We start from the raw sequence: 27,197 nt of genomic DNA, 5'->3' as shown, positions 1-27,197 counted from the left end.
AGCAGCCTTTACTTGTCCCTCTATTGAGCTCATGCTGCCCCCATGCACTCGGGCACACCATAGCTAAGTACTGCCTACAACCCTTATTTATAATGGAAAATTATTTTGCTTTATGCCCATGGTGAATTGTTTCTAATATGCAAATAAATTATCAACATACAAAATAAAAAAAAACAATAAAAACAATGACGTGCAAGGTGAGCAGAGTTCCGCCCCCGCATCGCTGCGGCCATAGGCCCAGGCCTGCTTGTCCTATAAATCCCCCGCATCGCTGCTGCCATAGGCCCAGGCCTGCTTGTCCTATAAATCCCCTGCATCGCTGCGGCCATAGGCCCAGGCCTGCTTATCCTCTAAATCCCCTGCATCGCTGCGGCCATAGGTCCAGGCCTGCTTGTCCTATAAATCCCCCGCATCGCTGCTGCCATAGGCCCAGGCCTGCTTGTCCTATAAATCCCCTGCATCGCTGCGGCCATAGGCCCAAGCCTGCTTGTCCTATAAATCCCCTGCATCGCTGCGGCCATAGGCCCAGGCCTGCTTATCCTATAAATCCCCTGCATCGCTGCGGCCATAGGTCCAGGCCTGCTTGTCCTATAAATCCCCTGCATCGCTGCGGCCATAGGCCCAGGCCTGCTTATCCTATAAATCCCCCGCATCGCTGCTGCCATAGGCCCAGGCCTGCTTGTCCTATAAATCCCCCGCATTGCTGCTGCCATAGGCCCAGGCCTGCTTGTCCTATAAATCCCCCGCATCGCTGCTGCCATAGGCCCAGGCCTGCTTGTCCTATAAATCATTCAAAATCATGAGGTAAATCAAAGAGAGGTTTATGTGCTTTATTCAGGTTTTGATTAGTTGATAGTTTAACTTTTACTTTTAAATACTTTTTTCTCAATCTCCCATCTGTATGGCATTCGCAAACTGTGCACAAAGATGAGAAAACAGCATAACAACACCTGGGTGCTCAAATAGCTTTTGTCCAGGCATAACATTTACGTTATTCATATGAAAAAGATATTCATGTAAAAGTAAATGTCTTCACGTTTCTACTGTCTATTATTTCATTTAGACGTCAGACGACCATAGCCTCCATATTGGCTTTGCATGTGTACACTGTACCTATTACAAATCTAGTAATGCCTACTGCCTGCCTCATACCGCATAATGCTAGGTCGATTTCTGTGCTTGTATGTTAACAACTCCATCTTTGTACGTAAAGATGTCAGATGACTGATTTCAAATGAAGTTTTGTGTTGCCCGTCATAAATCCCAGTCACTCTTGGTAAAATATCCCAACAAAATCATTAAACCAGCAACGCATGATAATTTACGGCTTTCCTTTGACATTTTCTGAAAAGAAAGTGGCCCGAAACTATAACCAGTAATTATTTAATGGATAATTACCCAAGTTGGTAGTTTAATCTACAAATGCTGCTTTAACCTACTGTGACATTGTGTGTAAAACGGCATGGGACCTTACCTGTATTTATAGCATGCTCTAACCTTACAGTGCAGTAGGAAGGATGTGACATGTCTCTACAGTACACCTTGTATTGCAGCTACACTGGGAGATACTGCGCACAATTAAGGGAAAGCATGAATCACTGAATAAGTATGTCATGTGCAGGTGTAATGAATTGCTCTTCTTCATAGAAAATGATCAATGTATCCATGGGGAACTTTCCTTGGTAAATCTAATGTATTCTTACACTAATGGAAGAATGTAAACATGTTTATAATATCATTATATAATGGAGGATACCCGTATACCAGAATTAATTAACTCCCAGCTTGTTTTGCATTAGGCTGGTTAGACTTAAACCACTATTTACATAATGACTTATCATTGCAAAACCAGTGATTCAGAAAGAGAAACCATCAGATTTATCAATGACAATGGGAATATTCTTACGGGTTTTCTTGTCTCTCACCCTCTGCACAATGTAAATATTACTGTATGTTTGTATGAAGTACTTAGAAATCATTGCTAGTGGCTTACAAGTGTTATGGCATGAACTAATGACAGTGATATGGTGAATTGGTTACACTTTAAACTACACAAAATTTGAAGGCATCCATTTATAGCATTTACAAAACAAAACATCACATTACAAAATACAACCACAGCTAACTTGTTAGTTGGTAATGCCCAATGATCAAGCCTTCCTAAAGCACAATAAAACCCGGTCATTTTAAAGCTACCAGAAAGTTAAGATTTTCTGTCACTAAAGAGACTGCAAGCCAGTCACTCTGACCTATGAAGTGTCAGGTTTCTGTGCTCTGCTTCCCATTCCCGAACAATGCAAAATATAAAAGCTCTATCCTAGCAGAGAAATGTCTGTATACAAATCAGGATAGGCAATCATCTGGCTAGTTTAGTAAAGTATAGCATTTATTTAAGTTCAGCAATTACACAGGCTTTCTGTGAATTAAAGCACAATAAGCACTTTATGTCACTTCATTAAATGCTGCATTCAGGACTGGATCCAATTTTTTTTTCCACCCTAGACTGCTTTTGCTGTAACAGCCCTCTGCAACCATCCCCTTTTATTACCACTGAGTACCATGGCCCTATCTTTTAGTAAGTACCATCTGTATGAATAAATTAATATATTACAGCATAATTAAAAATTGTCAGGGATTTCTTTATGCTGGCAAGCATGTGTGGTACAACACACATACCCCCTCACTCATAACTGTACACATATATATACAATGGGGTAAATGTATCATACCCCGGTTTTGTCAACTCCATCGAGTTCGGCGTCCTAGCAGCTTAAATTTAAAGCGGCGCTGCCTTGTAAAGGGAAACTTCCCTTTACAAGGCAGCGCCGCTTAAAATTTAAGCTGAGAAGACGCCGAACTCGCGGGAGTTGACAAAACCGGGGTATGATACATTTACCCCAATGAGTGAGAAAGTAAATGAATAAGTGAATATAGAAAGAATGAAATATAAATGTACGAAAATAACATAAAATGAAACAAAAATGAGGTAAGATTATAAAATAAAGACTTCTACTCCCGCACGTCTATCTGTGTGGCCTATCCTCATATCCATGTTTGGATTCATTAAATATGCTATGAAGGTTTCCTAGGGAGCACTTTGGCTAGGAAGTCACCAGCTACAGCAATAATTCCTTGAACGGAAGGAGCTTGATATACAAGCTCCCTAGTGATAAAGCAGTCCGACAAGCTGTCCAACAGAAATACTTCCTTAATATTTATAAGCATATCGGGTAGGATACCAGTTTCTGACCTTAAGACTTAGGGCCTGATTCATTAAGGATCTTAAATTAAGAAATATCTTATTTCAGTCTCCTGGACAAAACCATGTTACAATGCAAGGGGTGAAAATTAGTTTTCTGTTTTGCACATAAGTTAAATACTGACTGTTTTTTCATGTAACACACAAATACTTGATCGCTTATTTGTACACTGAAATTTAAAGTTGATATTTGTGTGCTACATCAAAAAACAGTCAGTATTTAACTTGTGTGCAAAACAGAAAACTAATTTGCTCCCCTTGCATTGTAACATGTTTTTTTTTCAGGAGACTTAAATAAGATATTTCTTAATTTAAGATCCTTAATGAATCAGGCCCTTAGAGTTTATGTTTTAACTTAGAGCCTCAAGTTTTCGGACCCAAATCTCACAATCATTCAGTTCAGAGTTCCACATGCCATGTGTTTCACTGACGTTCTCTTCTTAGTTTCACTTATTGTATACATTACAATTACTGGCACTCTTTACAGGCCAAAAGCACCTGATTAATAGCCCCTAGTCACTGGCGTCACGTGACTACGTTTGACATGCGGTGGTTAATGAATGCTCGCACTTCCCGTTGGGGTGGCCAATGTAGGCCATAGAGCCAATATAATGTAAAATGGAGCAGAAAACATCTGCAATGTAAAGTGCAAATGCTAGTGGATATAGGGACATTTGAACCAATGGGTTGCTTTCCCATAACCGGTAATATGATTTTAGTACAGTTAAAAAAGTAAAAATGTGGTAAAAAATGCTATTAAAAGCAGTATTTTGTCCCAGTGAATAGGGGCCCTAATTCTCCTTTTGAGATTTCATGGACTTACTTCAAGTATGATATTTATTTAGATTTGGGGCCACAAGCTTGATAAAATATTGTTGTTTCCATTGTTAGATATAAAATAGCTTTGAATTATTTATAATATAGCTTGTTTAGAATGTTCCCAGTTATGCTCATTTGTCATTGTCTACAATTGCAAAAAGGAATACCATTATTGTGCTGTATTAAGGCCACTATTCTATATTTCAACCGCATCACTTGTACAGCTCCCTTTCTCATACTACCACATAAATCAGAAACCAAATTGCAGAATTTCTCAAATCTCATTATTGTGCCGCATATTTACGTTTTATTTAAATGCTTATGTGGAAAAAGTCTCCTATCACAACCCACTTAACCCATTAAAAATACCACTGCCATTAGCTCACTTTGGTTCTTTAAAACTGGGGCGTAGTGGGATTGTCTTTTGAAGGTTTCTAACAAGATCACGTTTTCCTGACACAAGTCATTGTTGATTTCACTATTGTAGGGGAAAAGTTCTAGGGCGGCAGATAAGGCTGTTGCCATGGTGATGAAGGAGATACCGAGGCAATCAACTGCGGAGGAAAAGCCCCTCCTCACTATGACATCACAGGTGGGCTGTACCAGGATTTCAAGAAACTGACACATGCAACTGGCTCTTAAAGGAAGATTAAAATGCCAACAGCAACCATTGTTTTTTTTTTTATAAAATTGCATCTATATTTGTCTTTATTCTTATTGTTGTGTCTGCATGTTGTCCCTTTGTGTTTAAAAATTATTTTTTAATTAAACCAAATGAATGAATCAGGTGCATTAATTGGCACATTATGCATATGTCAGTTTTGCAGTGCAGTGCTTTATTTCATTATTTATGTGTGATTTTCAATGTTTCTTCTGTATGGTAAACAAAATAAAAACATTTAACAGATCTGCCAAGTTGGGCCAGTCTAGCAGATATTTAAAAATATGTGGTATTATATTAGTGTGAATAAGGAGCAGGCTGGCAGACTTTAGCCCGGGGGGGCAAGCACATAGCACTGGCCCATAAGCAGTGGCCCATCCGTAAAGGGTGGTCTTCGGTACAATATATATTTATAATGTAAAAAGAGGTTATTTTAGTGTTGCTTAACCCAGCGATACTTTATTATTATAAATAATAAATCTTAAATAATGAAATCAAATAATGCAACAAAAAACAATCCTCACTTTACATTGCGTTTTATTTTATATGTTACTTCTTCCTACAGCACTTTTAATTTTGTTTTGTTTACATACCTCACTGATTATAATGGGGTATAAATCATATTATAGCAATAGATTACATAATGTTCTATAATAATAATCATAATAATGTTCTATAACAGTACTGAACACAGGGGCTGATTTATCAAAATGCAAAAGCCCTTTGCTTTAAAAACCTGATGTTTTTGCCAGCAAAAGGTCTTGTTTTTGCTTTGAACCATAAACTAATATTTGTACACTGAAATTTAAAGTTGATATTTGTGTGCTACATGAACAAACAGTCAGTATTTAACTTATGTGCAAAACAGAATACTAATTTGCATCCCTTGCATTGTAACATGGTTTTGTCCAGGGGACTGAAATAAGAAGTTTCTTAAATTGAGATCCTTAATGAATCAGGCCCTGGGTTATTATTTGTTTTAGATTTAACGTAAAACAGATAATATGAGTAGTGGTACTGGGAGGAGAAGCAGAGCACTAGGTGTTAATCTGACACCCTGGCCCAGAGCTGGATTAAGGGTCTGGAGGGCCTGGGGTACTTTAGACAGGGGGGACCCCAATGATGTAACATGGTTATCATTTTAGACAAATACACAGGCAAAACTGTGTGCACTACTGTTAGTAGTCAGACCAAATCCTGACTAAGTGAGACAGTCACCCAAATTCAGGACTGTTCCAACAGATTCAGGACAGTTGGCAGACTGTCCTGCGCTCTCCTACCTGTTCTTGTCACTTTTACCACCTGTGGCTGCTCGTGTCTTTAGATAAGTTGATGCTTGTCTGGATCCTGGAATGCTGGAGGCCCTATTTGGAAAACAAATGGGTACATGAAATTCAGAAAACGTCACCCAGCCTCACTGTTAAATCGATATAACACCCACGTTTTATAATAAAGCCTCCTTCCAGCCCGAATTTAAAATAATAGTATTCACATTTGATAAATAGCTCTACTTCTCTACAACTAGCCCTGACATTAAATTTATAGCATACACATTTACTAAATAGACCTATTTTCCCCAACATTAAATAGTATTCCCATTTAATAAATAAAGCTATTTCCCTCCCTCCAAACAGCCCCAGCAATAAATTAAATAGCATTTATGTTTAATAAATATAACCATTTCCCACAACCATACCAGGCATTAAATAAAAATTAAATAATTCATAATTACATTTAATAACTAGACCTAATTTTCCCCAAACAGCCGACCTTCAATTAATTGCTCTCAAACCACCCCATCTTAACTTCATAGGCTTCATAGTGGTGGGGCAATTTAATTAAAATTACCCCACCACCCATAAATAAAATAGCACTCATAATTAGCCCCCCACCTGCACTCCACCATTAAATTAATACACTACCTCCCACATTATATTAAGATACCCCTTCCCTCACACATTATATTAATATACTGCCTCCCTCATACACACACACACACACACACACACACACAATAGATACAGGCCCCTCTCACACACACAATAGATACTGCCCCCCCACACACACACACATACACAATAGATACTGGCCACACACACACAATAGATACTGGCCACACACACACACACACAATAGATACTGGTCACACACACACAATAAATACTGGCCACACACACACACACACACACACAATAGATACTGGCCACACACACACACACACAATAGATACTGGCCACACACACACACACACAATAGATACTGGCCCCTCTCACACACACAATAGATACTGCCCCCCCCCCACACACACACACACATGCACACACATACACAATAGATACTGGCCACACACACACACAATAGATACTGGCCACACACACACACACACACAATAGATACTGGTCACACACACACAATAAATACTGGCCATACACACACACACAATAGATACTGGCCACACACACACACAATAGATACTGGCCACACACACACACAATAGATACTGGCCACACACACACACACATTATACTGACATACACACACTATACACTGACATACACACACAATACACTGACATACCACCTTGCATCCCTCACCGGCACTTACCTTTTTCCAGACGCACCACGCTCTGGATGATCCTCTTCACACATGGGACAGCACCTGTCATGTGGTACACATCCCATGTGACACCAAGGCCACATGTATTGGAAGGGAGGAAGGGGGGCTGGATCCTAGGGATCCACGCCCAATAGGAGAAGGTGGCTGGTCCCAGAGGAGGGGCCAGCCACCAAGTAATAAAGATTAGGGACCGGCCCAAATTAGATTTTTTTGGTCTGGCCTGGGGGGTGTGGCCCACCCCACCCCTGGTGTGAATGTATTATGCATAGGACCCCCATCATTTTAAAATAAAACATGTGACTTGATGTTTGCTAAGGCCCTACATTCCCCCATGCTTACTCTTAGGTCCTTCATGAGAAGTCTGTTCAAAGGTTAATAGATTCCTTTATACAGTATTTCAGTAACTAAAATTAATTAATGGTATCTTATAGACAAAGGGCCTCATTTAGAGTCATATGCAATTTACACTGAAATCGTAAGTGTAAATTGTATCCCATAATTTACACAGTATTTAGAGTGGCACAGATCCGTAGAACTGTGCCACTTAGAATACCGTGCAAATTGCACAAACACGCCTCTTTATCTGCCTTATGGTGTGCAAGTGTAACATGCACAGCGCCCTGTAAAGCAGATAATTAAATTAGAAAAGAATTAATTATTGAAAATTAATTGAATTATTTTTTACTTTGTTTTTAATACATCAAGGTCTCTTGCAACAGCTGAAAGCACACGCAAAAGATATGCCTCCTAGAGACCTATCTGCGGTTGCTTTCAACTCAAAATAGCATGTAAAGACCGTGAACACGCCTTTACTTTGCTAGGCTCGCCCACTACCTCCCACGTTCCACCTCTCTAAATGCAACAGGGAGATCGGTCTCAGTCGGAGTGCAAACTGAGACGGGTCTTTGGACAAAGTGCTTTTTGCGCTGAATAGAAGGACTTGCGTCCGACTCTAAATGAGGCCCAAAATGTCTACATTTTGAATGGAACGGTAGTTTAATACATTCTACTGTTTATATACAACAATGTTACTAATTTTTTCCTAAACTATGCTCTCCCTAGACTTTATAAGTTGCCACCTGGAAGGGTAATTACTCAAAGAGCAAAACCATCTTCAATAACAAATATATTACCCACTTCAGACTCATATATGTCTTTTTATAGCATCTTACAGTTTGTTTTAATTATGTTTCCAATAACATAATGTTAAACTGTAGTATACTGTTTTTTTGTAGACAGTTGAGACTTTTTTTTTGTTTAAAAATGTCAAAACAATCTCCTCATTCTGCCTAAGGAAGTGTAAAACACAATGACTATACAGGTTCAGAAAACCGGAAACAGTTGCAAAATTACTCCTTCTAAATAACATCAATTCAATATTTTTTTTTCAAAAACAATTACCCTTTGTTTTTGTTACTAATGCCACACTGGTGCGCCATCTTCCTCCCACATAATGGGCCATTTGGATCATGAAAGGCTATTAAGTCTAGTGCGGACATTCCCCCCTTTATTGTGTTTGCAAAAGGTCCAACAGTGACCTAACTCTACACACAAGTTGAAATAATTTTGCATATTCCTCTACCCACCACATCTTTGTTTTGCTTTTTTGTTTTTTTGGGGGGAATTTTGTAAGAAATTGCAGTTTTTCACTACGGTCTCACTTCCACATGTGCAATAGAAAAATGTATCATATAATTTATCTTGTTTTGGGGGATACTAAACATGTTTTTTACTCATTGCATAAGTCCATATGCTGCAGATTGCGCTCTCCAGCGGCCGTTAAATGTAAAATCACACAAAACACAAACTAGGCACTATACTAAATAAACTAGAGCCACTACCGCTGCTAAATATTATGTTTTTAACAATTGAAACATTTACACAATTATTAAAAAGCCAAAATAACTAAATCACTGGCTATGCTAAATAGTTATTTGCTTGGCTTTACTTCTGTGGCATTTGCTATGTGTAAATGAAAATATGAGTCTTAGTAAAAAGAAACATTTTGGGCCTGATTCATTAAGGAACTTAGGCAAGAATTTGAGTAAGTTTTCTTACTTAAGTTTTCTGGACAAAACCATGTTGCAATAAATAGAAGTTTTTTATTTTGCACAAAGATAAATACTGGCTGTTTTTTCATGTAGCACACAAATATCAACTTTAAATTTCAGTGAACAAATAAGCTATCAAGTATTTGTGTGCTACATGAAAAAACAGACGGTATTTATCTTATGTGCAAAATAATAAACTAATTTGCACCCCTTGCATTGTAACATAGTTTTGTCCAGAAAACTTAAGTAAGAAAACTTACTCAAATTCTTGCCTAAGTTCCTTAATGAATCAGACCCTTTATGTTCAGTGTATTCACACACACAACCAAAATTGAAGGAAGTTCACAGAGACAATTAATTATAGGGGGGGCTATGGAATTGATGATAGAAATAACAGTGGTTGAAGTGGACTGGCATTCAGTGGCATGCCACACCACCACTTCTACTGCTTTGATTGTAAAACTATCAAATTCCATTAGCTTACATTTACATTACTTTTTTCATACCGCAACTTCTAAATTTTCACTTTGACCACTGATAAAAACAATATTCAACCACTTCCAAAAATATAAATCACTCTTTAGTACAGTAATACAAATTATACATCACTTTATTATGTATTACACTGTTTTATGTTAGTATTCTTTAAACTGGACCTTTCATTTCCACATTATCCAAAACTGTTGTTTTAGAAACATCAAATAAGTACTATTTATAACAAATAAGTATTACTTTTCCATACCTCATTTTAAAGCAGGTCTAGCAAGTAACATGCTTCTTTTTAAAGTACTACAATGCCTGCTGAGTGTGTGTCCTCAATCTGCAATGTCAGTAGTGAGTGACTGTCAACATGAACGCAGGATTAAACACATGGGATCAACTTAAAAGATTAATTATTCAACTGTAGTTTTAATATTTGAGCTGCAGGTGTCAAAAGCCTGTAGATGAACTGACTTTGGTAATGAATTTGCTGCTTAGTATATGACCGCCCATGTATTTTTAATGTAGACAAGCAATAAGGGCTGTTCTTAGAAAAAAGATACGTAACAATTCCAGCAACAGAATAGGAAAGTGTCTTTCCTATGTGCCTATATATCTCTGTGTCCTTCAGCATCATGTAAAGAGTATCATAATCATAATATGGATAATCTCTCATAAAGTGGTAGGCAGACTAGATTTTATGGATGCTGTATTAAATAATTACTCCCACCGTGCTGCCTCCAATGCACAGGATCCATAAAGTTTAAAAGATACTACTCAGTCCTCACCACCAACACTGCTCCAGTTCCTATGTATTCTGTCTAATATCAGGCAAGAGATTAAATGTAACCCTATGCGTTTCAATTAAAACCCATATCACTGATCAATACATCAGACAGTTACCATGTATAGGTGCAAGTATGTCCAACTCTACATGGGTTTTAGTGGAATGGAATTGGCATGGTTCTGTGGGAAAAATTACCATGGAAATTTAGGAAAACAGGACCAAGTTAATGACTTGTGCGATAGAGGAGTTCGATTTTACAATAGCATTTACATTTTAATAAACCAACTCTTAAAGTTGTAGTATATTATGTGATGAGATATGTGAAGTGTAGTGTGTACAAATTAGAGATGGTCACTGACCCCCGTGTTTTGGTTTTGGATTCGGTTTTGGATCTGGATTACCATCGTGTTTTGGTTTTGGTTTTGCAAAACCGCCATTGCGTGTTTTGGTTTTGGTTCTGGTTTTGTTTTGCTATTTTGTTGGACAATCAATGTTTTTGGGCCTAAAATAACCCAATTTAGTGCTCCAACTGTTTTAGAGATAAGTAATCTAATTGTAGAGGTAATAAATCATCCAAAAAACAGTTTAATTCTTCGTTGGTAGGCCTTCATTTATTATACACACAAAACAGATTGTCTTCCTCTCCATCTATGCATATGTAGCCATTGTCTTTGGATGTATATTACACCCTACACTTATAGTTAAATATGTTAAGAAATGGAAAAAGGCAGTTTGCTTTCTGTCTCTATAGGACCCCCTTCACTTGTTTAAAAAACCAAAAAATTCAGCCGTTATAGACTGTACAATATTCATTGACATGGAGAAAGCCAGTTTGTTTTCTGTGTCTCTAGGCTTCCCTCCACTTGTATAAAATACAAAAAAATTCAGCCGTTATAGACTGTCCAATAATAATTGACATGGAGAAAGCCAGTTTGTTTTCTGTGCCTCTAGGCTCCCCTCCACTTGTATAAAATACAAAAAAATTCAGCCGTTATAGACTGTACAATATTAATTGACATAGAGAAAGCCAGTTTGTTTTCTGTCTTTCTAGGCCCCCCTCCACTTGTATAAAATACAAAAAAATTCAGCCGTTATAGACTGTACAATATTAAGAGAAATGGACAAAGGCAGTTTGGGGTCACTCTGTCTATGACACCCTACCCTTAAGGAGAAATTGCCCAAACAGCAGCCTTTCAAGATGGTACGTGATATGGAAATGCCACAAGTCCCTTTCCTCTTTGAGGGGTAGATTGCACCCTACACTTACATAGAAAGTTTTAAAAAGATGTTATCGTCATCATCTTCAGCTTCATCCTCACCCTCATCAGTGTGTACGTCATCATCACAGACTATCAATTCATCACTGCTTGAATGCGCCATTAGAGAACAGTCAGTGCTTAGATGTCTTGGATGGTGAAGGCCTTCCTCGTGGAAGATGTAGTTCATTTTTATAAACATCATTTTCTCCACATATTTGGGAAGTAACCTACTACGGCGATCACTGACTAAGTTCCCTGCTGTGCTGAACACTCGTTCAGAGTACACACTTGAGGGTGGGCAGCTTAAGTATTGCAAAGCAAGTTTGTACATGGGTTTCCAAATGGCCTGCTTTTCTTCCCAGTAAGGAAAGGGACTGTCTGACATTTCCATATCAACTACCCCTTGAAAGTAATCCTCCACCATCCTTTGCATGTTTATACTCGTATTGGATGGAGTTATGGGCAAAGTGACACATTTTTTTGAAAAATCCTTCAAACCAGCCCAGATGTTAACTTGTTCTGGTCTGCCCCCTGCATCTTCCCTGCTTCTTTTTGGGAAATTTAATTTTTTACGAGCAGCAGCAGCTTGAGAAAGTGAAGGAGGACACGTCGTCTAGCCGAGGCCCAGTTCAGCGGCCAACTTGCTGAGCAATAGCTCCTTGCAAGAGTTCACATCTCGCTCATTTACAAGTAAAGACTCAATGTAGATTTTAAACCTTGGATCAAGCACAGTGGCCAAAACGTACTGATCCGAGTTCAAGATCTTAATAACTCAAGGATCATTGTGAAGCGAATTAAGAACTTGATCGACAAGGCCAACATACTTTGCTGAATTGCTTGCTTTCAGCTACTCCTTCATTTTCTCAAGCTGCTTTTCCAATAGTCTAATTAAAGGAATGACTTGGCTCAAACTAGCAGAGTCTGCACTCACCTCACACGTCACAACTTCAAATGGTTTCAGCACCTTGCACAGCACTGAAAGGATTCCCCACTGTGCAAGAGTGAAATACTTCCCCCCTCCTTTTACCAATGTCATGGCTTGTGCAATATGCTTGGATAGCTTTGCGCTGTTCCTCCATCCTCTGAAGCATGTACAGGGTGGAATTCCACCTAGTTACCACCTCTTGCTTAAGTTGGTGGCAGGGCAAGTTAAACTGCTCTTGGAGCTGTTGTAATCTCCTACATGCTGTGGCTGAATGCCTGAAATGGCCTGAAATTTTACGCGCCACCGAAAGCATCTCCTGCACCTCACGGTTATTTATTAGGAAGCTCTGCACCACCAAGTTGAAGGTGTGAGCAAAACAGGGAATGTGTTGGAAATCACCCAGCTGTAATGCTCACACTATATTGTTGGCATTATCAGAAATGACATACCCTGGGGAGAGTCCAAGCGTTGCATCAATCACATCTCTCAGTTTGCGTAACAAATTGTCAGCTGTATGCCTGTTAGTGAAGCCGGTGATACAAAGAGTGGCCTGCCTGTGACAAATGTTACATAGTGGTGTACATGCTGCTGCTGTTCCTGCTGGTGAAGGTGAATGACCAACCCAGTGGGCTGTCACAGTCATATAGTCTTTGGTTTGGCCACTTCCACTTGTCCACATATCTGTGGTTAAGTGAACAGTGGGCAGAATGGCATTTTTCAGCGCAATCTCTACATTTTTACACACTTTTTGGTATAGTTGTGGAATTGCTTTACGGGAGAAATGGTGTCGCGATGGAATTCTGTAACGCGGACACAAAACCTCAATTAACTGTGAAAAACCAGCTGCGTTTATTGTGGAGATTGGATGCAGATCTAACATTAACATTGCAGCCATGGCATCTGTGATTCGCTTGGCGACTGGGTGACTGCTGTCATATTTGCTTCCCCTCGCAAATGATTGTTTCACAGTTAATTGCTGAAATGTAGGACTGCTCATTTTCTTGACCTGCCTCTGAGATGACGATTCACCCCCAGCAGCAGCAACAGCAGCAGCAGTGGGACTAACGCTTTCTTCAGAGGAATCAATAATAGTGCAGGAGTCATCCAGCCTTAAGTGGGATGCCGGGATAACTCCAAGCGCTACTGAGGATATTGATGAGGATGGTGTGGTGGGTGTATTTTGTAGCCGTTGGGATGTCGGTGACCGGAGGGTCTTAGCTGATGATGGAGTGCTTGTAATTTTTTGGGAAGAACTTTCAGCTTTTCCCAACACTTTGCCATGAACTCTCGTTAAATGGCGTAACATAGACGAGGTTCCAAGAGGGTTAAGGTCCCTCCCTCGACTGACTGTGGCTTGACATACACTACAAATGGCTATACAATTGTTGTCTGGATTTGGGTAGAAATAATTCCCCACATAAGTGGATTTTTTTGTTTTATGCCCAGGCATGATAATGGCCTTTTTCTTGTCACGTGCCAGAACTGCTGCCACTGGTGCATGACTTACACAAACAACCTCATCCTCATCAACATCCTCATTAGCGCCCTCGTCGCCTACACAAATCTCCCCCTCATCCTCTTCTAATTCCAAAGTGGCATCCTCAATTTGTGTATCACCGGCTACACTCGGGCTATTAAGGCACACATCAGCAGAATGCTCACGATTAGACATCCCACTGTTGGATGGACTCTCCACAGGGATTGGTGTCATTTGTGAATCAGAACAAACATTATCCTCTAATGCCTTACTGTTATCTTGCAGCTCGGCTTTGACGCATAACAGTAGTTGTGCACCAATTGTAGGCTCAGTAACTTTTTGGGATCTGCCACTAATAGCCAAAGGTGAAGGCCACATTCTCTCTTTGTCACTGCATGTGTAGAATGGCATGTTGGCAATTTTTTTTTTATCGGCACTTAACTTTTGCTCAGTAACACTTCTTTTTCGCTTCAACACAGTAAAAAAAAAATGTATTTTGTTTTTTGGACTGATTTCGAAACACTCTGTAGTTTGACATCGCCTTGCCCAGATGACATACTGGGAACACTAACATCAGGACTGGTGACAGAACCTGGTTGCTCATTCTGCACATATGTGGACTGCTTTGAATCCATTCTCAGCCCAAAGCACTTGTAGTGCTAAAAATTATTTGGTAAGATACTGCTGACAGATAGTAATTTTGACAGCCAGAAATATTTATGCACAATTAGGTGGGACACCCCAAAAGCACTGGGGAGTGCTAAAAATTAGTTGTTAGATACTGCTGACAGATAGTAATTTTGACAGCCAGAAATATTTATGCACAATTAGGGGGGACACCCCAAAAGCACTGGGGAGTGCCAAATATTGAAAAGAAAAAAAACCCTCTATCCTCCTCTCTTCTCTAGCGTTTTTTGTTACAACAATTGGAAAAAGAATATTGGATTCTCTGTCCCTGCTCTAATCAGCCTGTGACTACACCCTGCTCTCTCCCTCTGTCAAATGGCGATGGATTGCTGTGGAGGCGTGTATTTATAATCTTGAAGTATCGCGAGAACCGAGCCCCGAGATCCGACAATGTCACGATGACGTTCGGCCTCGATTTGGATTCGGAGCGGGCAGGAGAGTACCGAGCTACTCAGCTCGGTACTCGGATACCCAAAGTTCGGGTGGGTTCGGTTCTCGGGGAACCGGACCCGCCCATCTCTAGTGCAAATACAAAGAGCTAATACAAAACAATGATGTTGTGTCTGTTTATTTCATGATTTATATGTTGTATAAATGAGATAATATTACATGTTTACAGCATTTAGCAATTTAGCAATTAAAAACGCAGATGGGCATATTCAATTGCCCGTGTTACTTGCAAAAGTAACACGGCTTTAATACTATTACCGTTATTACGGTAATTCTAAGCCGGATTTCAGCTCGCAGCTCCCTGAGTGTGAGCTGAAAGGCGGTGTTAAAGGTACCATAATAACGGTAATTGCGCGCACTATTACCGTAATGATGCTAATAGTGTGCACGCCGCGTTACTTTTCCGAGTAACGCGGACAATTGAATATGCCCCATAGGGTGAAGTTCACTAAGCATCAGACTTCTTAAGTGGCCGTACAAGTCATGTCTTGTTACTTATACATGTCAGATATTTGAATTGAATGTTCTTGAGCATCTGTGTTTAGTTTTGTGTTTCGTTACTAATGTAATGTATAAATCTGAGAAAAAGATGATGTCACTATACAGTGTGGAGCAGATTATCTTCAGTATGTATCTCTGAGCCAAGGCTAATTTGCAGATAATAGGATCTTGAGGTTAGTGCTCAGTGCAGGGAGTTATGAGATAAAACATAGGACACAACATAATCATCCTATATTTATCAGTAAACAATGACAGTTTACACAGTCATGTGTACTGTCTCTAGAAAACTGCAAGCTATATCTATTATATAGTATGTTATTGCTATGTAATTTTGGAGGGCCAAACACAGAGCGATTAAATATTGAACTGTAATCTAATTTGACCATACTGCCCCAATTTTTTAAGGTAAAACCACCTTCTAAAAAGGAAAAGTGGGGGTGTTACCCATAGTAACCAATTAGATTCTTGCTATCATTTATCTAATACTTTCTAGAAAATTATAGGGAGATTGGATGCTAAGGGCCACACCGCCACTCTTTCTTTTTCAGAATGTTTTGACCAGTCAGACTGTTAAAACCGGTCATCTGCTAAGCACCATCTGCATGTACAGTACATCTGCTAAGCACCATCTGCATGTACAGTACATCTGCTAAGCACCATCTGCATGTACAGTACATCTGCTAAGCACCATCTGCATGTACAGTACATCTGCTAAGCACCATCTGCATGTACAGTACATCTGCTAAGCACCATCTGCATGTACAGTACATCTGCTAAGCACCATCTGCATGTACAGTACATCTGCAGACACAAAGAGGCCTAGAGCAACGGAATTTAAGGACCATGGGCTGACCTGTTTTTCATTATCTTTACACAGTTTTCTTTGTTTTCTTAAGTTCCTGTTACAGTTTATAATTTAATTCATCATATTTTTTTCCATTTTGTTTATCACTTGCTGAGTAGGAAATTTGAGGCATGTCTACTGTTTTTTATACAGATGGAAATTAGAAATATGGGCCCATGGGTGCATTTCAGACTACTTGAGCCCCACATATTCCAGTAATTAAGAATGATTGTCACATGACCAGTTCCTTGTAATTACATACTTGCCTACTTTCGGTAGTCTGGGAGAGGGGCGTGACTAGAGGGCGGGAGGAGGGGGGCGCAGCCAAACCCCTCCTCCCGCAGGGCCAAAATGACGCGATTCACTGCGAAACACTTAGGCTAGGCAGTTGCGGGATGCGTAATGTAGACACAGATCCAGTCACTCAGTCATCAAATAATTTCTAATAATATTTTTTTCTGTCATATGTGTTAGGCAGAGAAAAAGCAGCTTTTTCAGACAAGTCACTCCTAAGCACAGTGATAGGTAACCTGATGCACTTCATGGGCTATGTGGACAGCCTCTAAGCTTCAACAGTAATAAGTTAAAACAATACATGTAAACAAAGAAATAGACAAGTAATAACACATTGGCAGGCATTTTAAACAAATATTACAAGCTGTGCCAAACAAATATGACAGTAATGCACTAGGAGCTGGGGGCTGTATGTTGCCCACCACTGGCCTAATGCTAAATTTGGGCCTTTTTAGGATAATGACTTCAGGAAGAAGAGGATTCTGTTTCACCAATACCCTCAAAGTGAGTTTGCATCACTTAACAGAAGCTGCAATAAATCAGATCTAAATCATTTATATTCTGTATACTCCCAGAATCATCCAAATCACTCTCTTAATTAAAAATATAAATTAAGGTGGCTCTTAAAGATAAAGAAATTGGAGTTCTCATTTACAGTGTTTACATTTATTCAGTTGTCAACACAGCTTTGAGCCTATGGATGTACATCTGCCATCTGTTATAATAGGTATAGGAAGCAATTCTCTTGCTTAACAAGTCCATAAACTGGCTTCTCATGCCTGCTCTGTAAAACATTCATGAACTGGCAGCAGGAAAGCTCAACTAAATTGCCATTTCATTTTTTCATTTTCATTACTCAAATGAAATAGATGTGGATGTTATGCTCTCTGAGCTACTAGTGTAGTCTCTACATTGTCTGGATATACTTGCTTGAAGATTAATACATTATGAGAGCACAGAGTTGGAGAAGGGAAAAAAATCTCAAATTATGCTAAATATAGAATTATCCTTAAAATAACTCAAAATCATGAATGTTGCCATATCTCAAGTGAGAAATAGTGTCTCAAGTGTTATCGTGGAAAAATAACCTATTTAAATATACTGTTTTGTATATACTTAATGTTCATTTAACCTTCTTTTCAGTTAATATACTTCATTACTGCATTTGTTTTGTTTTTTATATGTTTTGCTTAGTCATTTGTGCACATTTTTTACTTATTATATATATTTTTTAAACCATGACATTTTTTATCAACATAAAAAAAGACAACAAAAGAGTTACATGAAACTGAATTTTAATGTGAATATCTGTATTTTATGGTAAGCTCAGAGCTATGTTTCAACTTAGAGGGCAGGTGGTTCCAAATAGCAGTCTAAAGGAAATCAAATGGAGCAGCAATGGGCAATATAGTAAATTAAATTAAAAAAAATAAAACTAAGGTACCATTAAAATACCTAATGATAATAGTAACCAGTCACAACTTGTTTATATTTTAATGTACATAGTGTTTATTTGTTGGGTTTATTGTTTGATTGATTTGCTGCTCTTTTGGCTGTGGTTTGGGCTGCCTATTGCAACGACTTGTATTCTGTATTACGTCTATAGCCAAAGTGGCAGCATATCGGTGAGCTTCCATACAATACAAATATTTCAGTTGACATGAGATTTTTGTCATCCTTTTGTCATTTCTTATGGAATTTTTTTTTCTGAAAAAAAGAAGGGTTTTAACAACAATTTAAAACTAATTGGGGCTGACTAGATCCGGAATGGCAGAAAATCAAGTGGAAAGATGACCTCCAGCAGAGCTTTAAATTAATCTTTCCCCCTGGATCTATATGAAGCAATGCCCGACATTACAATCTGGTTGCTCATTCTGTGTTATGAACAGCCAGATCTGTACAATTTTCCACCTACGTTTATGGCCAATATATTAACTTAAAATTGTAATTCTGCATGGTTTTGAACTGCCAGAACACAATGTATGTTAAAGTGTATATCCCATTTAACAATCAGAATACTGTTAGCGACAAGTCATTAAAATAGAAATCTTACTGTAAGTCAAAAACGAGTGCAACTGTTCTGCCTTTCATTGATGAGGAATGTGTACATGCAACATACGGAACTGATTAACTGCTAGCAGAAACATTTTTCTACCATAATCATTTCTGTGGAATGTGATAACATTTTGATGTGCTGCAGAAGCATATTTATTTTAGTCATCATGTACGACACACTTTACATAAAGATCCATTTGAATCTGGAATTTCAATTTGTGTTACACATAGGTTTCTGTTGCTATGAAGTATTTGCTCTCAACTCAGAATGGATACCTAATACATTTAATCAAGTCATTTTCACCTAGGCATTTCTAAAGACAAAGATATATTTTGTTGCCAAAAAACCAATGAACTGTTAAATCGTGCAGAGCTTACTGCAAGTATAAGCTGCATGATAAGTGACAACGTTTAATGAAGTAGACCTTTACTCCCACACAAACCTTCTCTTTTCAGAGCTCAGAGTGAAGTCCCTTAAAAACCATGTTGATCAATCATATTAGCATGGATGGAAAATATGCTGGGCCAGTAGTTTAAGGGGTTTGTTTTGTTTACCAGTGGCGACCATTGGGATGCATGATTCAGAAACTCATTTACGGTTATGTCATTTTTACTTTTTGTTACTAGTTCTTCTGAATATATCTTTTTGAAAACTGTAACTTAACATTTGATTTGCTAAGTAAATATAAATATTGAATCAGCACAGAGAATTACAAGGCGATCGGTATAGTGGTATATGCTACCCCAGTGGATCCCAAACTTTTCAAGGCCCCCTTAGAGATTCCATTATTTTTCCAAGGCACCCCTAAGCCAAAATAATTACCAAAGAGTCCCAATGCCTTGCTTAGCACTGGCCCTGGCCGAGGCACCCCTATGAGATCGCCAAGGCACCCCAAGGAGCCTAGGCGCACAGTTTGGGAACCACTGTGCTATCCTGTAAATTAAATTTTCCTATCTCTGAAATATTTTTGATATGATCACTTAAACTCCCTGAATTGTTTCACCCAGCATTGGATTATGTATGAAAATCTAACTACTAGGGCCCAATGTAGAGATGAATTAATATATATTCACTATGCATATATTTTATACCATACATACACAAATTTCTGCAATATTTATGGAACAGTGCAGAGCCCCATAGCAAAATTTGGGTAGACACCCAGTGATGCCACTCTGACCTCCTGGGTCCATGTTCTGGTCTCAGAGGAGCAGAGGGCGGGCTCTACTGAGCATGCACTGGTCATCAGTGGTCACCTCTCTGCTCTATTTAGAGCAGAGTGGGGCCTCAGGCATTGTACATGGGTGTCAGTGGCCACATCACCTCTGGGATCTGTACCAGCCACGCCCCCTGCACTCACTATTGTCCCCCCACTGCTATGGCACATAACATAAATTTTACCTTCTTCCTTGTAGAATCAGTTATTGATCTCACTGCACAAATTAATATGTCCTATATTAAGTTATTTATGAATAATGACATAGGGAAAAAAATAGTTGAAATACATGATTTTTTTCTTGATGTGTTTTTCATGTCTTTTTAAAGTGCTTGGTTGTGTATACTTAACCACCTTCCCATTTGTTAAGATGTTTAATATGGTTTAATTCATGAAACGCACATAAAAAGTAACAACATTGCATTTTCATCCACTTCTTTTACACCCCATGGTAGAGGTAGCGTGTGTGCTGTATGTATTCTAATATCTTAAAAGCGTATTTAAAATATTGAAATGTGATGGTGTGAACTATTCCATTAGAAAGTATTGGTTCTCTTTTAATGCATTACACTGTCTAATTGTTAGAGGAAATGATGTAGCCTTGAAATGTTTTTAGCAAAACATTGTTTAATACAGCACATACAATAAAATAACATAAGTCATATGCATCCATGCATATTGTTTAACTATTACATGAGCGTTTTTGCTATAAATGTTAAGGTTTAGAAGATACAAAATGAAACAAATCTATATAAAAAATTCAATTTGTTTCTCCTTACCTTCCATTTCCCTTTCCTTCCTTAATTAATTTCCATTCTTCCTTCATTCCATTCCTTTATTGTTATATTCATACCTTCACTTTCCTTCCATTATTTTTCTCTGCTTTCCTTCCTTTCTTCCTCCCTCTTGTTGTCCTTCATTTCATTATTCCGTCCCTCTTCCCTCCTTTCCTGTCTTCTTCCACTTTCATCACTTTCTTTCCTTATTTTCTTCTTTGCTCTAATGATATACAGCAAAGGTGGGCAAACCAGTCCTCAAGGGCCACCAACAGTTCATGTTTTTAGGATTTCTGTCTGTAGAAACAGCTGGGATAATTACTGACCCAGCCAAATAGATTAACTCAGCTGTGCATGATTAAAGAAATCCTAAAAACATGAACTGTTGATGGCCCTTGAGGACTGGTTTGCCCACCTCTGATATACAGTATACTAAGTACTGCATCACATATAAACACACATGGAAAAGGAGGGTACCTGTGTATGTGAAGTATAAGTATAATATAGTGTTATATATTAAGAAGTGATATAGCCTCACTATTTGTTATACTCTATTCCTTGACAGCATAATTAGCTCCTTGCACCCTTTTCATAGTTCGTTACTTAGACCACACCCACTTCATTCCTTTTTACCACTTGACATGCAACCAGCACAGTTGACAACACTCCAAGGGGCACATGTACCAACAACCACAAAAGATGAAAAATAGTTTTCAATCCTAATCGCATTGATAAAGACTGAACTATTTCTCATATTTATGAAAAAACATTATCACGGACAGCAGTCACAATAAACTACTGTCCCTGTGAAGAGTAACACTTACCTTTTCACTGCCTGGTCACTGCGAAGAAACTTGCAATGCCGGCATCTTCATTGAACTCCTACTGCGCATGCCCAACCGAAAGTATCGGACATGCGCACACTATATGCAAGACTATACTAACGAGGAACTGTTATCATGTGGGAGGGAGGGATCACATGATCACTTCACACATGCGCTGTGAAGCTCTGCTCTTCGGAGAAGAGCTGACAGCAAGGAAAGTTTTCAATTACGTTAAGCTGTCGCACATTAACATAACAAGTTTCCAAAAATTACTCATTTTCAGAACTTGTTAGATTGCGTTAGGGAGCAGTCCCCATACTATTTTATGGACAGTTCTCAGAAAACTAAATAGAATGCGAAGCAGCCAATATCCCTGATATCTGCTGCGATGCAACAATCATAAATTTGCGGCTGAATCACGGTAAGTGACCATTGGGGACATTACACTGCTTGATAAATAGGCCAAGAAGTCCCCATGTGCCCCAATATAATTGTTATAGATATCCCAACAATATCTTCTACTCATAATATATATTTTCAAGAACATACACTCTGTATACATACAATACAGTACATTGTAAAATATCATTTACAATACAATACCAATAACCACTGCAGATGATTGTTCCCAGTTTACCTCTGTTCTTTTTCTTTGTGTATATTTATCTAGCTTGTATCTATGTTTCTGTCCTCTTATCTTGGTTTCCATTAAGCTACATTTCCTGTTTGTTTCCTTTTTATATGTACTTACTGCATTGTCCCCCTTGTTACTGCTTCTAACTTTCCTAGTTATTGCTTTTCATTTCCTAGTTCTTCAAGCTCTTCTTCTCCTAGTTACTGCTTCTCTGAGTTTTAGTTACTGCTTCTAACTTTCGTAGTTATTGCTGTTCCTAGTAATCTCTCTTTGCATCTCCTTAATTGTTCTAGTCTTTTTGTGTGAAATGTATGCAGAAGTAGTGGGAAAGAGAGATCTAAGATAATTGCTCATAGTCAGATGCTCAGTGGCGCATGCAGGGGGGGTTTCTGAGTCACTAGAAAACCCCCCCTCTGCGCTAACTAAGTGGCCACTGTCCTATACAGCAGCCGCGGCGCTGTCAAAGAAGCGTCCGCGGCGGTGCTGTATTGTATAGCACCGCCGCAGACGCTTCTTAGACATCGCTGTGGCTGCTGTATAGGACAGCGCTGGCGAAACGGAGCTGCTCTCTCTCGGGTTTTTGTTTTGTTTGGTTTTTTTGGGTCGGCGGGTCGACAATCCTCCGTGCGCCGCTGATGCTATTTGTCAAACCCAAATCACCGCTCCCAACATTATGTCTACTCACGATGATACATGTGCACTACATGTGTAGTGTAGGACAGAACAGTTCTTCCTTCACAACATCAATGAAACAAAAATGATCACTGCAATGAAGAATATTTGCTGCCTTTATCATGTAGTTACTTTATAATAAAAAAAATCCTATTCATTGCCTCTATGTCACAAAAAGATAGGACGATTTCAAGATGACACTTTTTTTTTCAGTATAATGTTCCATTTGATGCTTGCATCAACATAGAGGTTGAGGAACATGCAGTATTTTGTATACTATTTTAGTTTATTTATATTCATTCAACTTGAGTTTGTATGTAATCATATCATGCATATCAGTTTAAACCATAATATATCACTGATAGTAACTTATAATGCCCAGGGAATAATTACAGTTTGCGAACGTTGCATAAGATATTTGGAATGCGCTGTGTAGTTTGTAATGTTAAAATAAAGTTATTTCCATGGAAAAAAAATTCCAGGTAGACATTGCTAAAACTTGGGATTATCCCTGGAAACTAGACTTTGGTAACTAAGCAATAGGCACCTTTATAAAATCTGGTGTAACATTTCCCCTTTCCCTTGCACTAGTTTCAATAAATGTCCGCCAGTAGATCCTGACAAAGCTGCCATATTGATCCAGTTTAGATATCTTTGCTAAAAGTCTCGAGAAAAGAGTATCTTTTCTTCACTACTACAATGTTCCCTGCAATGACTGACCCTCAGCTATCTCCTGTGTCATTCCTGTTCTCTGACAGATTTCTACTTAGATACAACCTAAATGTCTTACTTAGACAGCTAACATCAATTCTAAAAATAGCCTTCCGCAAGAACACATTCCATCCATGTTTTCAATCAATGTGATGTGTCTTGGAAATCATCATTAGGTGCTTTAGGATTTTCAACGCAGATTAAAACCTGCCATTAAGGTTTAGGATACATTCTTAACACTGTTGGTTCACAATAGCCTATAGTACAGGATATGCGATATATATATATATATATATATATATATATATATATATATATATATATATATATATATATATAAAACTTGCTTTATAACATTTAGACCTACTCCACATATGTTACCTAGACTATTATAATATCAGCTCCTGAATTATAAATTATGTGTGTGTGGTGGGGGTTGATATAAAAAAAAAATAGCGTGTTTTGGTGGACATCTGTAATGCTGTACGTTGGCATTTATTATATTAGAAGATATGATTGGCACATACTTTTTACAGTACTGCATCCAGCAGTACTTCTGCCATTTATTATATGAACGCCACCCTGTCATTATAAGTGATGGTCCCTTAGTCAATGTACAGTAACCCTATATGATAAATGACATATTCATGACAATGTTTTGTGCCATGAGCCCTTTTGGCAGCCTGGTGAAGCCTATAGAGCCCTTCTTGAAGCCTGTGTGCCTATCCTCGTCAAATATGACGTGAAAATATATGCAATTTCTATTGGTGATACATTCACATTTGCTGCTTATATTTCTGTGGTTTGTTGGCTACACTCATTATTGAAGGAAACGCTACATTTCAGTTAGAGGTTAGTGCAAAAATAAAGATTTTTTTCCATCCAAGTTCACGGACCCCTGAAATGTATCGGGTCCGTGAAGCCCAGGATACAAACCCTGCTATAGACCTTTCCTGCATTGGAATATGTTAAACACGTTGCTTGTATGAGGTGAGTTTCATAGCTTTATTAAGATATTTATGAATCTGTCAGGGTGGCTTGTATTTAATAATAGGCAGAAGTACTTATGGAGGCAAATATCTGTCAATCATATAACTTAATAAATGCAAACCTACAGCATTAATTAAAGGCGTAAATAAGTGCTTGCCATGTACAGTATGGAGAGCGCTCACCAATCAGAGCTCTTGACAAATGACAAGCGCAGAATTTCAAAACTAACAAAAGAATAAGCCGGTAAAGGGGCAATCCGTGGGTATCTGCAAATAGGAGGTTTAATGCTGAAAAATACGTTTGGGTGACAAATTCTTTCATAAACTTTTTTTTTTTATTTGATTACTCTTTAGTATCAATTAGATTGCTTGTCTGTGGTTATATAAAGATCTCACTCAATGTTAATATCAGCATGTACTTCACAGCATATCAAAACAGACTTAATAATATATATCAGCAATTTTTTTATTAATATTATTATTATTATTATTATTATTATGATTTATGTGTAAAGCATTGGCATTTATAAGACTATTTGTATTTAAGAACACCTACATTCTAAACCATGCAGGACACAGAGAAAACTAGACATCTATTCAGGCACTTCTCAATTTCCATCTTCTGGTGTTTTCTGTCAGTGATTGCTCTGACAGCTTTTTCATTATTTTATTTTAGTTCTTTTTCTTTTCAATTTCCAGCTGGTGAATGAACAACAAGAAAGCAGGCCTCTTCTCAGCCCATCTATTGATGACTTTCTGTGCGAAACCAAATCAGAAGCAAAGGCCAGGCCAATAACTTCAAATACAGCAGGTAATTGTATACTGAAATCAACACTTGTCTCCGGGATAGAGACATTTTTTTTGGCAGACTTTACTCCTTATCCATCTGAGAGAGTAAAAAACGGCTTGTGCAAAATTGGAATCATGATTGTTAAAGAAAAATATTTATGTTTTGCTGAATGACAGCAATTATGTGAGAATTGACAAAACATAGTGTTGCAGCCTATTTTGTAGAAAAAGTAAAGCAGGTCTAGATGGTTCAATCTGTTCGTTTTCACTCTATTTCCAATTGGAATTTCAGAAATGAATCAAGAGTCGTCTTGTCCCTGAAATAGAATGAGGTCTTATATATTGTGAAGTCTGGCAATATTTATGATTTTGAAATTAGTTCTTCAGTTAGTACAACTAATTTGTAATATAGAAATTGTTATGTCATTATCATATTTAATATTGTACCAATTTGAGTAGAAAATAAAATCTTATTTAATTTAAGGAAACAACTTTTTCCTAGTCTATAATTGGAAGAAAAACAAGATTTTGCACACACACACACACTCTATACATGGCATCATTCTTGTGCTATTTATTGGTTAACAATAGATGATTCATTTAATTGATAATTCAAATTTGCCCATTGTGTCATACAGCAGACCATTGGCTGTTTTTATTTATGGTAAGGCTTTCTTTACCGTAACTAAGCTCAGATTTACCTGAAGTCTATACTACCCTTCCACAAATCATATCATATAATATAGCAAACCTTCCAAAAATCATATGTAGGAGACCTGCCTCCCATAGATTAGGTCCTAATACCAAAATACTAACTAATACAATTCCTGCTACACAGTATTTACTATACTCAGATTCACTCACAAGAACACATAATGCATTCAATATAAAAGTAAATTGCCAATTATTTAGGCTACAGGTGGAGAATTGGGGAAGGGAATCATAAGTGGGGGAGGCAGGAGAGGAGGGATAAGGTAATGTTGGTAGGTGTAATTATAAAAAGACTGAAAATCTATTTTGTATAATATAGGCATGATTCATGAACTGTTATACAAAGTGCAGTAGATATGACTGAATCTGGTTAGGTCAATACAAACAGGGTTAATAAATATGTTAAAAGGCAGAAGATTGGGAAAAATAAAAAATATATACAGTGCATCCATAAAGTTGATACATTAGTCTTAATAAAAATAAGTTCACAGTCAATTACTGCTAGAATTTAGCAGCAGTATGTACACATCAATCAAATGGGAAATATCTATAGGAACCTACCACTACCACAAGCAATCATCAGGTCATCTTTTTAGACCTCATTCTGTATGGTTGTAGCAGTCCTCCAGCACCTGCAAGACATACACCTCCTAAAAGGCATATCTGCAGATGTGTCCATGCCTAGCTGTGTCGCAATTACGTGAATGCA

At 38.1% G+C, this 27,197-nt stretch overlaps 1 protein-coding gene across 3 annotated transcripts in view; it reads left to right on the top strand.

Moving 5' to 3' along the window:
- Window positions 1-27,197, top strand: part of PEX5L (peroxisomal biogenesis factor 5 like) — a 217,697-nt gene that overhangs the window by 145,428 nt on the left and 45,072 nt on the right. For 2 of the 3 annotated variants that reach the window (XM_075202177.1, XM_075202176.1), the window contains 2 exons: window positions 4,566-4,670; window positions 25,688-25,799. In XM_075202177.1, coding sequence (XP_075058278.1) covers window positions 4,566-4,670; window positions 25,688-25,799 — 217 coding nt within the window. The remainder of the gene's footprint in view (window positions 1-4,565; window positions 4,671-25,687; window positions 25,800-27,197) is intronic. The other variant, XM_075202178.1, reaches the window with a different exon arrangement.

The sequence above is a fragment of the Mixophyes fleayi genome, chromosome 3, assembly GCF_038048845.1.
Source record: "Mixophyes fleayi isolate aMixFle1 chromosome 3, aMixFle1.hap1, whole genome shotgun sequence".
NCBI classification, from domain to species: Eukaryota; Metazoa; Chordata; class Amphibia; order Anura; family Limnodynastidae; genus Mixophyes; species Mixophyes fleayi.
Note: the sequence above shows the minus strand (reverse complement) of the source record. Positions and strands in the feature narration are given on the sequence as shown.